This window comes from Carassius carassius, chromosome 12 (genome assembly GCF_963082965.1).
Source record: "Carassius carassius chromosome 12, fCarCar2.1, whole genome shotgun sequence".
NCBI lineage: Eukaryota > Metazoa > Chordata > Actinopteri > Cypriniformes > Cyprinidae > Carassius > Carassius carassius.
This window is the reverse complement of record NC_081766.1, coordinates 2,736,853-2,750,892: the sequence shown is the minus strand read 5'-3', so window position 1 is coordinate 2,750,892 and position 14,040 is coordinate 2,736,853. Positions and strand designations below refer to the sequence as shown.

Here is a 14,040-nt window from a genome sequence, read left to right as displayed (position 1 = left end):
ATTATCTTTTAATTCGGATAGAATTCAAGAAACAATGGAGATAGTAGAAAGGTGGTCTTTAGAATGGGGGATCACATTTTCATTATCCAAAACATATTACCAGATATTTACCAGGAGGAAAATTTTAGAAAATAAGCATCTTAAACTATATGGGTCTACATTAGAAAAAGTATCTAAATTTAAATATTTGGGAATGTGGTTTGATGATAAACTGACTTTCCACATAGATTGGACTACAAGTGCACACATATTATAATTTAAAGAAATGTAGTTAATTATGACATTTAATGAGAGGGGTTGCAGGAAAAGATTGGGGTGCTGTTATCTGGAATTTCCCGTTTGCTTCACCCTCAAGATATTGTTAGCCACCGATCGACCATGCCCGTTTTGGATTACTCTTCTGTCTTGCCCTCAATATGTTTGCCACTGTTTGACCCTCGCCTGTTTTGACATGTTTAAGAATAAAGCTTTGCATATAGATCCACATGTCTCGTCAGCCTTGTTACATTAGTACATTTTATTAGTGTTTTTACTGTAAAATAACAAATACAAAAACTGTATGAAAACCTTCCAAAATGCTTTGTGGTCTTATAAGTGCTCTTTTTCTGCTTTCAGTGCAGTAACTTCACTGTACCTAAAGCAGACAAAGACAGCTTATAAATAATTATACTATTTTTTTTCTCAAACAGCCATAACATCAGATCAGATGAATGTGTACACATTTGCTTTGAACTATATTTATTGTAATATCAATTTAATTATTTTGATGGGACCTTTAAGACAACTGTTGATAGGTGACTCTGTGTTTATATGTCAACTAGCAGTCATTAGAGCATTAGTAATGTGTAAGTAATGTAATAGTAAAGTAATAGTAATGTATTCTGCTAAATATATGCTATCACTTTGTTTGATGGTTCCCCAACATACATTCTACTGATTATAAGCAACTTGGCAAGTACATCAACATCCTACCAACCCAAACCTTATTCATTCTGTATATACATCCGTGAATCATTCTTTAGTCTTGTGCCTTGCCTCTCTACAAACTTTTAAATATCTGGCTTTAATTTAGTGACTGCAAATGCTGATTTCATTTGATTCCATCTGTATTATAATTGATAATGAGCTAATTAGTTAAACTTAAGGGGGCTAATCAATATATAGTATATTTTAAAAAACTAAGACTTAAGGTAAGGTTCTCCAGTTTTTCAGAGACTGAAATACATTTACATTTATTCATTTAGCTGACGCTTTTATCCAAAGCGACTTACAATTGCTATATATGTCAGAGGTCGCATGCCTGTGGAGCAACTAGGGGTTAAGTGTCTTGCTCAGGGACACACTGGCGTTTCAAAGTGGATTTGAACCTGGGTCTCTCACACCACAGGCATGCATCTTATCCACTGCGCTAACACCACACCCATACATATTTTCATTTATATTTTGTGTAAATTCATTTAAATTTAAAATGAACTCAAAGCAGGTATTACACATCTTATGCATTTATAAATAAAAAATCTCAGATTAAATTATCTTTAACAACATGTACAAACTTTACTACAAACTAAACCACCAGGATCCTAGAAATGCAGTCCTGAAACTGCAGCATCCAGTTGTGCAGGAACGCCATTCTCGTTTGGATGGATTGCTTTACAGCAAAAATAAATGCACGCATAGAGCTATCCTGCTGTAATTGCAACAGTGAATTACACTTACTTAACTGTAAAATATGGGGTAAATTCCAAACGGAAGTGATCATCCCTATACCCTACTTCCTTCGAAAGACAGAGACCTTGACCTGTGTTCTTTGAAGGGTGTAGGGCATTATTGTCTTGTAAAAGGAAAAGGTACTGTCTAGGAAAAAAAGGGTGTGCGACTTTTTATCTTGGCGATTCTGAAAATGAAGTCAGAATTGTGATATATAAACATAATTGCTAGATAAAAAAAAAAGGATTGTGAAATGTCAAATCGGAACTCTGAGAAAATACTTTTTCCGCAATTTCTGAGTTTACATCGCCACAGAATAAAAGGAGATTTACAACTTTAAACATTTATTTTCTTACATTTCTAAATCACTGTTGTATTTTGTTTTATATAATATTATTATTTTTTAATCCTGTGGCCAAAACAGTTGCTTTAAATGACTGATACATTCATGCATATACAGCACAGATTATTCTGAGTTAGTGAATCTCCTAGGTATTTGTTCGTATGACAATATAAACATTTAGAATGCAATTTTGCTTAGGCAAATCATATATATACTGTATGTGTATGTATATATATATATATATATATATATACTGATATTTTTAAAATAATTTAGCATATTTTGATTCCCATCCCTATACGTTCATGAAACGGTTTTTACATTATGTGCATCTTATGTGTGTGAGAAGTAAAAAGTCCATAAATAGAAAAAAGTACCATGAAAACAATTTTCAGTGCAAAAAATATCTCTTTTATTATTTACGATAACATCATTACACAAACAGACAGGATGAATTGTTTGACACTCCTCAATGTAAACTACTGAAACAACTTTGGTAAAAAGCAGCAAAGAAAATTATGAAATCGAGGAAAGAGAGAAACCGGCAAAAGCTCGAAGACTACACAATAAAACACATTTACAAAGAAGCCAGAGAGAATTACTCATTCACAGTTAGAAGAAAGAAAAACCGCAGAAGCCTGCTGAGGGTCATGAAACCTTGAACATTTCAAACGGCTTGAAATCACCAAACCTTTTGTCTACATGGAAAGCAGAAATATAGTACAAGTGTTTTTAAAGCACAACGGAGAATATACAGCGAGCGATCCACCTGATGTGATAGCAAACAGACCAGAAACTCAATCCATATGCACAGCTGAAAGTAGAACAATTCATTTACAGAAATGTGCATTTCACTGGACAATACTTTCCTGTAATCCCAAATTGGGTTGCCCAAAAGATTTACTGTCAGGGAAACAAACAATTTATCTTTTCCAAAAAAATAAATTAAACCCGCAATGTGTTATTGATAATGACATACTGAATATCTAACTAGAAAAAACACAAACAACTGATGAAACTGTGTGAAGCGACTGGTGTACAGGAGGAATTCAAAAAACTGTCGCTCTGTCCAAAATAGACATGTAGCAAAAGTTCAGCAAATACACTTTATCAGAGAGCAGAGCTGAACATCCAACATTTACATATGAAATCCCCATTTGTATGCATTACATTTACACAACCAAAACCTTTTAAAACATGTATATACAAGTCGATTGTAAATAGTTGATAAATGTTGTGTGATCAAATTAATGAATAAAAAATATGGGACTGGGTTGATAATATATTCTCATAATATATATATGTATATGGTTATATAAAGTTTCTTGGAAATCTATGGTCATATTCAAAACAAAATAATATAATTTCAGTTGAGTTCAAATTGTTTTGATGCTTATATCCTATATATTTCCTATATATTTAATTTTAGTGATGCCAATCAGGCAAGCCACTTTTTTGTAGCTGAAATGAGGTAAATTAATTTCAGACCGTGTTTTTAATCTTTAATCTTCCTGCGAGACACTTTGGAGCTACACATGACAGCCTAAGAATAAAGTGCAAATGCTACAAGCAAAAAAGGCCTAAACTGCTACATGAACAGGTGGCCAATCATCACGCTCATTTGCATTAGTTACAACAAAACATCAAGCCATGCAAGAATCGTTTTATTACTTTAAAGGGCTGTGATGATGAAGATCAAGTTGATCGGACACATATGCACAATGGGAAATTCATATGAACACAAGAAAAATCGTTCCTCCTTCAAACTTTATCATGAAGCTCTGCTTAGATCAACTGAGCGTTATTATAGTGAATAAAAAAAAAAGATTTTTTTCGTTGTTGTTGAGGTCTAACAGATCTATCCAGCCTGCTGGATTGGAATTGTTTTTTTTTTAACAGAGGCCTACTAAATTTCAAATAAACTGGGCTACGTAACAAACTCTAATTTTTCCAATAAATGTTAGATATTGTTGAGCAATGACAATTGCATTGGTCATATTTACTACAATCAAAAGGCTTTGATTTTTGCTGTGCTTGAGATTCAAAATCGCAGCTGGTTGGTTTGGTGTTTAGAAATAAGTGCTTTAGTCAACAAAAAAATAATAAAGCAATAATGATTTCAGACAGGACAAAGCGGGCGACCCTCTTTAATGACACTCATATCGCTCAGTGTCTGGACTTCTGTATTCAATACTCCTCCGAGGATAAATCTTTACAGAAAACCATTTCAAAAAGCGTCAATCGTGCTTCCTCTATGCTATATAACAAGACTGAGTCCTAGTATGGTGCCTTTAACAACCAGATTCTTGCTTTTAAAATAATGAACCACCTTTTGAAGATGGCGGAAAGCTGAAACACTTCTGTTTCATTGCAGATGTGATCTGATGTGGGGGGGGGGGGCACAACTAAAAGAGCCAAAATGTGTGTCACATAACGCCAACTCAAAAAGTTTCAACAGCATTTCTGGGTTATGAAGCATATTAATTCAATAAATAGGTCAGTTAAAGAGTCTCACTGTATGATTTGTAATCAAATGTTTTTTTGGACCTGCAGTCAGAACTATTTACAATTCAAAACCAAGAAACTCCTTGAACATTCGTACATACAAAAATGCAACCTTTAGCATGGTTTATGGTGAATGGAAGCTATTCCATGGCATTATAAACATACCAAATGATGCCCAACACACACGTATAAATACACTGTTTCGATATGACAGTTGTAAAAATCGTCTCCCTAAGCTGCGACATCAACACAAAATACGAACCCTGTACATGGACGCTTCATACAGCACCTCGGCGGCCAGCCCTTCATGGCGAGGCATGACAGACTGTACAATAAGAGGCCATGATGCTTAAGCTATGAGGAGGTGAAGCAGTGTGGGTTTGTTTTTGGGTTTCTATGTCTTGTTTTGTCTGTTTTTTTAGGTGGTCTTGACCAGGTCGTACACGTGGATGTGGAAATCATCATCATATTTGATGTAGTAGACGGACGGCTTGGCGGGAACTTGGTAGATGACGAGGCCTGTTCTTTTCACACCTTTATCCGTCACATACTCCACCTGCTTACCCACAAGGCTCTCTGTTTCCTCACCGGGCTTCCTGTCTGCGGGCAGAAGGTGTTTATTCTCTGCGGAAACATAGGGGTGGAACCACTTTACTAAAAGAAAACTGAATGAAATAAAACAACTTATTTTATAAATAGAATGTAATATATGTAATATTAAACATTATTTTATGTTAAATAAAAATAAACATCCGTTCTTCATTCATTCTAATTAGAGGGATAGTTCCCATTATATACTCTTCCTCAAGCCATCCAAGGTGTATATGATTTTTTTTCTTTCAGCTTACACTACTCATACGTCATCTGCTCTAACACAACTCTCTCGTGAACGCATATACGACAGTTAGCGAAAGCTAGAGATTACAGTTCATTAAGTTTGATCTTCTTATACAAACACATCACTTCAGGAGGCCTTTATTAACCCCCCGGAGCTGTGTGGAGCAGTTATGATGATGGATGGATGCACTTTATTAAGATTCAAAATCTCAACACCCATTCACTTCCATTATAAAGCTTAGAAGAGCCAGGACATCTTTTAATATAACTCTGATTGTATTCGTCTGAAAGAAGAAAGTCATACACACCTAGGATGGCTTGAAGGTGAGTAAATCATGGGGTAATTTTCATTTTTGGGTGAACTATGTCTTCAATACAATTAATATTATTAATTTATATTTCATTATTTAATTTATATACTACACACAAAAGCAATAATTGAATAACATTATATAGTTATTTTTTTACATGACCTATTTGTATAGTTGTATTTTATATTTTATCTGTAATAAATGTTCTACTGTTAGTGTTATCTGTATGCACCAAGGGTCTGAGAGTAACGTAATTTCAATTCTCTGTATGTATGTGCTGTACATGTGGAAGAATTGACAATAAACGAAAGTTTGGGGTCGGTAAGATTTTTCTTTTTCTTTTTAAAGTCCTTCTCACCAAGGCTGATATAAAATTTGAATAACTGTTTCCTATTTGAATATATTTTCAAATGTAATTTATTTCTGTGATGACAAAGCTGAATTTTCAGCATTATTACTCCAGTATTCAATGTCACATGATCCTTCAGAAATCACTCTAATGTGATCTTTTGTTCGTTATCTGGCTCGGCTCGGTGTTCATCTTCAGTTCTCTTTTCACAGCAGTTCAGTCAGTGTACTGTTTGAGTAAATGAATTACTCCGGGATATTGGTTTGTTTTAACTCAGAGGGAGTGTCAGCCACAATAAAAAAGCTAACGGCTTAATTCATTTGTGGATTAATGCGTATTAGAGACGCGAACCGTTTAAAACGATTCAGTTCGATTTGGTGAACTGAATGATTCGTTCGCGAACCAGATATCCAGACTGCTTTGTTTTGAACTCTCTCTCACAACAGACACCGAAGAGAAGACAATGCTGAATAAAGTCGTAGTTTTTGCTATTTTTGGACCAAAATGTATTTTCGATGCTTCAAAATATTCTAACTGACCCTCTGATGTCACATGGACTACTTTGATGATGTTTTTCTATCCTTTCTGGACATGGACAGTAGACCGTACACACAGCTTCAATGGAGGGACTGAGAGCTCTCGGACTAAATCTAAAATATCTTAAACATCAGTTTATTTACCTGCTTCAGGTAAAATCCGGAGGTCTCCGTCTTTGTAATCGTCCCAGAGCTGGTACATGTAGAGCACGGGGTCCTTCTCATATGTGATGTAGTACCAGTTGGTCATGATGGGCGCTCGGGACAGGACCATCCCCCTCCACTCATTCTTCTCTCCGTCCTCCTTCTCAAACAGATGCTCCACGGCTTTTCCCACCAGCTCCTCTGCGTCGTGAGGAACCTTGATCTTGTTGTTCACTTCAAAGGGTTAGGATACAGCAAAATGACTAAATGAGCATTTAAGTGTTTAACAGTGATATTACTCTGTTTAGGAGCACTGGTTGAATTGTACTGTACAGTATAAAATAAATAATAACAAAAACAATAGTTTACAGATTCACAGACACAGAGTTTTTTTAAACAAATCTCTTAAGCTCACCAAGACTGTATTTATTTGTTTAAAAATACAGTAATGTTGTGAAATATTATTACAATGCAATTAACAGTTTTCTATTTTAATATACAGTCGTGGCCAAAAGTTTTGAGAATTACATAAATATTGGAAATTGGAAAAGTTGCTGCTTAAGTTTTTATAATAGCAATTTGCATATACTCCAGAATGTTATGAAGAGTGATCAGATGAATTGCATAGTCCTTCTTTGCCAGGAAAATTAACTTAATCCCAAAAAAACCTTTCAACTGCATTTCATTGCTGTCATTAAAGTACCTGCTGAGATCATTTCAGTAATCGTCTTGTTAACTCAGGTGAGAATGTTGACGAGCACAAGGCTGGAGATCATTATGTCAGGCTGATTGGGTTAGAATGACAGACTTGACATGTTAAAAGGAGGGTGATGCTTGAAATCATTGCTCTGCCATTGTTAACCATGGTGACCTGCAAAGAAACGCGTGCAGCCATCATTGCGTTGCATAAAAATGGCTTCACAGGCAAGGATATTGTGGCTACTAAGATTGCACCTAAATCAAAAATTTATAGGATCATCAAGAACTTCAAGGAAAGAGGTTCAATTCTTGTAAAGAAGGCTTCAGGGCGTCCAAGAAAGTCCAGCAAGCGCCAGGATGGTCTCCTAAAGAGGATTCAGCTGCGGGATCGGAGTGCCACCAGTGCAGAGCTTGCTCAGGAATGGCAGCAGGAAGATGTGAGCGCATCTGCATGCACAGTGAGGCCAAGACTTTTGAAAGATGGCCTGGTGTCAAGAAGAGCAGCAAAGAAGCCACTTCCTCCAAAAAAAACATCAGGGACAGATTGATCTTCTGCAGAAAGTATAGTGAATGGACTGCTGAGGACTGGGACAAAGTCATATTCTCAGATGAAGCCCCTTTACGATTGTTTGGGGCATCTGGAAAAAGGCTTGTCCGGAGAAGAAAAGATGAGCGCTACCATCAGTCCTGTGTCATGCCAACAGTAAAGCATCCTGACACCATTCATGTGTGGGGTTGCTTCTCATCCAAGGCAGTGGGCTCACTCACAATTCTGCCCAAAAACACAGCCATGAATAAAGAATGGTACCAAAACACCCTCCAACAGCAACTTCTTCCAACAATCCAACAACAGTTTGGTGAAGAACAATGCATTTTCCAGCACGATGGAGCACCGTGCCATAAGGCAAAAGTGATAACTAAGTGGCTCGGGGACCAGAATGTTGAAATTTTGGGTCCATGGCCTGGAAACTCCCCAGATCTTAATCCCATTGAGAACTTGTGGTCAATCCTCAAGAGGCGGGTGGACAAACAAAAACCCACTAATTCTGACAAACTCCAAGAAGTGATTATGAAAGAATGGGTTGCTATCAGTCAGGATTTGGCCCAGAAGTTGATTGAGAGCATGCCCAGTCGAATTGCAGAGGTCCTGAAAAAGAAGGGCCAACACTGCAAATACTGACACTTTGCATAAATGTCATGTAATTGTCGATAAAAGCCTTTGAAACGTATGAAGTGCTTGTAATTATATTTCAGTACATCACAGAAACAACTGAAACAAAGATCTAAAAGCAGTTTAGCAGCAAACTTTTTGAAAACGAATATTTATGTAATTCTCAAAACTTTTGGCCATGACTGTACATTATAAAATATTTAAATAGTGATGCAAAGCTGAATTTTCAGCATCATTCCTCCAGTCTCCAGTGTAACATGATCCTGCAGAAATCATTCTAATATGCTTATTTGCTGCTCAAGAAAAATGTATGATTATTATCAATGTTGAAACCAGTTGTTTGCATTTATCTGAAATAATAAAATGTTTTCACTGTCACTTCTGATGAATTGAATGCATCCTTGCTAAATAAAAGTTTTAAAAAACTGACTTTATACCATTATTGAGATATAGAATTACTTACATTGTGAAATTTTGGTCATCAGTATTCACAAAGTAGTAGCACTTAATGTTTTAGAAGCATGATTATTTATCAGTCTTAGTTCATGAACTATAAATACTACTAGCAACTGCTCATTTTTGCAGATGTGCTACTTCCTGTCACCGGCTTGTTTCCTGTTCACATCACAACAGATCCACCTACTCACCCACTTTCTCAGTGAGAACTTGCAGGTTGGAGACCCTCTCGTCCTTAAAGAGCTCGATGCCATAGACGCAGTCGAATCCGTCGTACTTGACCATGAACAGGGAGGAGTTGACGCTGAGGCGGTCCAGCACGGTGCCCTTCCACTTGGTCAGCGCGCCCTTCTCCCTCCAGCTGTGCTGGATCCGTCGGCCCAGCAGGTTGTTGGGATCTGGGGTGAGACTGTCGCTCAGCTCGCCGCTGCTGCGCTTCCTGCTGCAGAGAAAAATGGGAACGTAATGAGCTGCATCCAGTCTGTCGGCGTGCTAATCGAGGATCATTTTTCAACTCAGATGTTCATGATTATAATTTTAGCGATTTTATATTGCCCAGCATTCTTTCTTAGATCATATAAAATAGTGTATGTAACATACACATACTATGCATTAGTCAAAAGTGATATTATATATTAATATAAAATAGAACTTAAGTATATTAATATAATTATCATGTATTTATATAATTATAAGTTTAAATATATAATTCAGCAGGGGTGAACTAAAATTATCAAAAGTGCCAGTAAAGACATGTATAATGTTACAAAAGATTTTTAGTTCAAATAAATGCTCTCCTTTTGAACTTTCTATTCATCCAAAAAGTCCTGAACAAAATGCATCGTGGTATCCACAAAAATATGAAGCAGCACAACTGTTTTCATAACTGATAATAATCACAAATGTTTCCGAACGGCAAATCAGCATATTAATATGATTTCTGAAGGACAAGGAAGACTGGAGTAATGATGCTGAAAATTCAGCATTGATCACAGGAATAAATTAGAATATATATTATATCCACATATAAAACTGTCATTTTCTGATTATATAAATGCAGCCTCGGTGAGAACAGTTCAAAACTTAAGTGTACATTAGCACACTTTATAATCATTCATCAAACTTGATGACATTACAAAGTCCTCTTACTTTTCAAACACCTGGCTCTAATCTGATTTTTTCACAATCCAACCAATTCCAAAACTATTCCTACCCTGGATTTATTGTGGTTATCCTATTTCAATCAGAAATACAAAAATCAATTACCTAAATAAAATGGATTCACACTGACTCTACAGGCGCTTAATAGAAATAAATAATGACAAATACTTCGAAAACATTGTCTACTCCCTCACACGAGGTGAAAAATAACTGGTGACTTTTCCAAATTATACAGTACCCACATGGCTGACCTTTAAATAAAACTAGCAGCCTCTCCCAGCTGCCTTTATTTCAGCCGAGTACAAGAGTTCAGAGCTCCGTTTAATCATTCATTGCGTCTGTCACTCAACATCTCTAATGCTCAAAACACATTCCTGGAAATGTAACTGCATAATCCGGCTTGAAAACAAAATATCCTTATCACACTGGAGCTGCTGGTAATCTCAGCATGTGCAGTTTCATTATTGGTCAGTTTTGAACTATATGGTGTATATTACTGGTCGACCAATGTGGGCAGATACAGACACATATCTGGAGAGCAATGCTGTATATAATGCATTTTAACGACAGCAAGACATAACTTAAACACTCATTATTCAATGACTTAAGGGAATTGTTCACCCAGAAATTAGAATTTGCAGGCCGCCTTAGATGTAGATGAGTTTGTTCCTTCATCAAAACAGATTGGGAGAAATGTAGCATTCCATCACTTGCTCATCAATGTATACTTTGCAGTGAATGGGTGCCGTGAGAATGTGATGTAAAAAATTTAACAATAATCCACACAACTTCACACAACTCTTTTATTCACTTCACTAGACGTTAACTGATGGACTGGAGCGGTGTGGATTATTGTGATGTTTCTATCAGCTGTTTGGACTCTCATTCTGACGGCACCCATTCACTGCAGAGCATCCATTGGTGAACAAGTGATGCAATGCCATATTTCTCAAATCTGTTTTGATGAAGAATCATAGATGACCTGAGGGGGAGGACATTCTCAGCAAATTTTCATTTTTTAGTGGACTATTCCTTTACTGCACTGACCAATATTGATGGTAATCGATGGCACTTCTATCGCTATCATGCTACAATTAATTTACTATGGTATTTACATATACCAATACTGGTATCCAAAGTAACATGGCACTGCATTCCAAAACGGCACATTTATATTGTTTTTACTCACCTGCCCCTTTTCTTGGACATGTTTCCAAAACCTCAAACACGCCTAGAAGAGAAAAATAACAGAATTACGAGTAAACCCAGGAGGTGTGCTGGTCTGAGTTTCAGACAAGACACTACAAGCCAAACCATTGTTTTTACTGCACTGGTCAGTTTTGAGAGTTTGACCTATTTTGCTTCCATAACATTCCATTTATCCACTTCAAAAGCATTTGCATACACTAAACTTTACAGTTTTATTCCTATCTATGTTCCTAACATTTTTACAGAAGGGTATCATCATATACCATTTGCCTATTTTTATAAATTTTATTAATAAAAAAAATGGTGAAGAATTTTAACACACACACACAAAGTTTTAATGCACATTGTTTAATCAGCTGAGACGTATGGTGGTATCGATTAGTTAAAATGTTCACCTGTGGTGTATTAAGAGCAGCAATACAGATAACACTTTTATTTCAGCATAGAGAAACTGATGGAGTGTCAGCATTTGGATGGTCCCATGATTTTGACAGCTCCATTCAGTCCTAAACCTACTACAGATAAATCTAGTACATTCGTTCAAATGTTACAATGTTTTAAGCATTGTAAAAGAGATGTGGCTGTATAATGTTACATATGTAACGCCACGCTGTCTTTTGTTATTTTGTAGCTATGCCACATTAATCTGGCCTATGATTGGACAATGATTAAACAGCACCAATGTTGCATAATTACATCGAATCTGCGGCATGCATTCATGTGTTCATGGTTTAATATCAAGTTAAACTTAACGTGAAATCCCCGCAGAACATGAGTTAGGACATCCTCGGTATTGCGGCATAATAGAGGCCGGTTTATTTGTCTTTATGTCTTTATCTGTGAAAACTGTGCTGTTTATGCATATATCGACCAATATATAACATTTATATCCTAACTAAATATCAAATATCAGTAATGCAACTAAATGAGTGCTGAGAATCTATATAAAGCCACAGAATCGGGTCGTTTTGCACCTTCACATGAAACCACCACGCAGCTATAAAACGCTGGCGTTTCTGTCCTCTGCGCAAACGGCAAAGTCCGCTTCACCTTCGTATTTAATCGTCGTACACACTCTTAATTCCACTTGTACGTGTGTTTTTGTATAAATCGTTAGAAAAGTGAGATTACCTGGCCTCTATTTTCATGTCTATGATGGACTTCCCTCTGCAGAGATCCTCATGTATAATGCTCGTACAGACGTCAGGCAACAAGCTGACACGGTCAGTTTAAACTACAATTCCCAAAATCCATTTTCGCGGAGAATAGTTCTAAAAGTGGGTAGGGATTTCTGGGAAATGTAGTTGAGATGGTGTGTGAACTCGTAAAGGGGCGGATATGCGTTCTTCCTGTGTCTTCTGTTTGACTTACCACTATGTTTAGAATAAAACAAAAGCCATTTATAAGAGGAGTTACTAAAGAAACGCCTACATAAAACTCATTAGAGATTATAAAATCTCTCTGGATGTTATTGTGAACCTTATGGGAGGGTAAATGTTTATTACTTTTATTAGCACTGACGGAACTACTTTTCCCAAAATTCACCAAGACTTTTCTTTGTCATTCATTTGGTCAGCTTTGGAAGAATTGGCATTTGCTTTATTCAAAGCGTATTTGTTATGCCATATATATATATATATATATATATATATATATATATATATATATATATATATATATATATATATATATATAATCCCAAAAATTATCTTTGTGTTTTGTACAGAATAATATTTTACGTTTTTACAGCTGTTTATACAGTCATAGTTCAATAAAAATATAACGAGAAAAAAATGAAGCTTTACATTTCTGAATTTGCACCTATAACCGAAAGTTATGCGTATTTAAATATTCTTGAATACATACCTTTGTTCATTGTAATACAATGATGTAGATTCAGGGTCCACTGCATTATATTTAATATTCTCCACTAGAGGACACTAGTGCTCCATTCTCAGAACAACAGAAAACCTCACCAATAGTAAATATGTTGTCATTCACTGTTCTTCCCTAAGCTTTTTCTTTGTAAGATATAAATAAATAAAAATAATACATAACTCATCAAATGTTTTGGTGTTACTGAGCAGTGATTAACAAAAATAAAAATGTAAATAATTAGGTGAAAGACTACATAGAGTTTATTTTGAATAGCATGATAGACAATTCATCATATATAATTATAATTTCTTTATCGTAAATTGTATATTATTAATTGATAATAATATAAGCAAATTTTCTGATATAAAATAAAAAATGTTTTAATTTAATAAAAAATTAATTAAATTTAAAAAAAAAACTAATCCTAGGCGGATCCTACTATGAACATTATTAAAAATTTAAACAAAGGTGAAAAAAGAACAGCTGCAATGTGTGTTTGTGTGTGTGTGTGTGTGTGTGTGTGTGTGTGTGTGTGTGTGTGTGTGTGTGTGTGTTTTGTGTGTGGACTTGTCTTTGCGGTGCTAAACGCAGACTAATCATGTTGTCTTATCGATTTCTAGATCTAATTTTCACTATTTTTATTTTGGTAACTTCAGGTCCTGAATGCTGAGCAATGCATCACTGAATGAGTGAAGATCCACTGGGATTTGAAGGATGTCTCGGGATGTCTCTTT

The 14,040-nt window shown here is 35.7% G+C and overlaps 1 protein-coding gene across 2 annotated transcripts; it reads right to left on the bottom strand.

The window, feature by feature from the left end:
• Nucleotides 1-3,970: 3,970 nt before the first annotated feature.
• LOC132154473 (spindlin-W-like) lies at nucleotides 3,971-12,787 on the bottom strand. Of its 2 annotated transcripts, none has more exons than XM_059563037.1 (5): nucleotides 12,560-12,787; nucleotides 11,409-11,450; nucleotides 9,250-9,500; nucleotides 6,733-6,966; nucleotides 3,971-5,179 (listed from the first exon to the last, which is right to left on the bottom strand). In XM_059563037.1, the coding sequence occupies exons 2-5, from the start codon at nucleotides 11,426-11,428 to the stop codon at nucleotides 4,974-4,976; spliced, it is 711 nt and encodes a 236-aa protein (XP_059419020.1). In that variant the 5' UTR covers nucleotides 11,429-11,450; nucleotides 12,560-12,787; the 3' UTR covers nucleotides 3,971-4,973. The 2 variants fall into 2 exon arrangements, with proteins under 2 accessions (XP_059419020.1, XP_059419021.1); XM_059563038.1 differs by having other exon boundaries at nucleotides 9,250-9,497.
• Between the last annotated feature and the right edge of the window lie 1,253 nt (nucleotides 12,788-14,040).

Excerpts from the sequence above, each read along its gene's own strand:
- LOC132154473 (XM_059563037.1), bottom strand. The coding sequence starts at position 11,428 with ATGTCCAAGAAAAGGGGCAG. Across the intron at positions 9,501-11,408 it reads ATGTCCAAGAAAAGGGGCAG|CAGGAAGCGCAGCAGCGGCG; the intron begins GTGAGTAAAAAC and ends TTTTCTCTGCAG. Across the intron at positions 5,180-6,732 it reads CCGGATTTTACCTGAAGCAG|AGAATAAACACCTTCTGCCC; the intron begins GTAAATAAACTG and ends ATGTTTCCGCAG.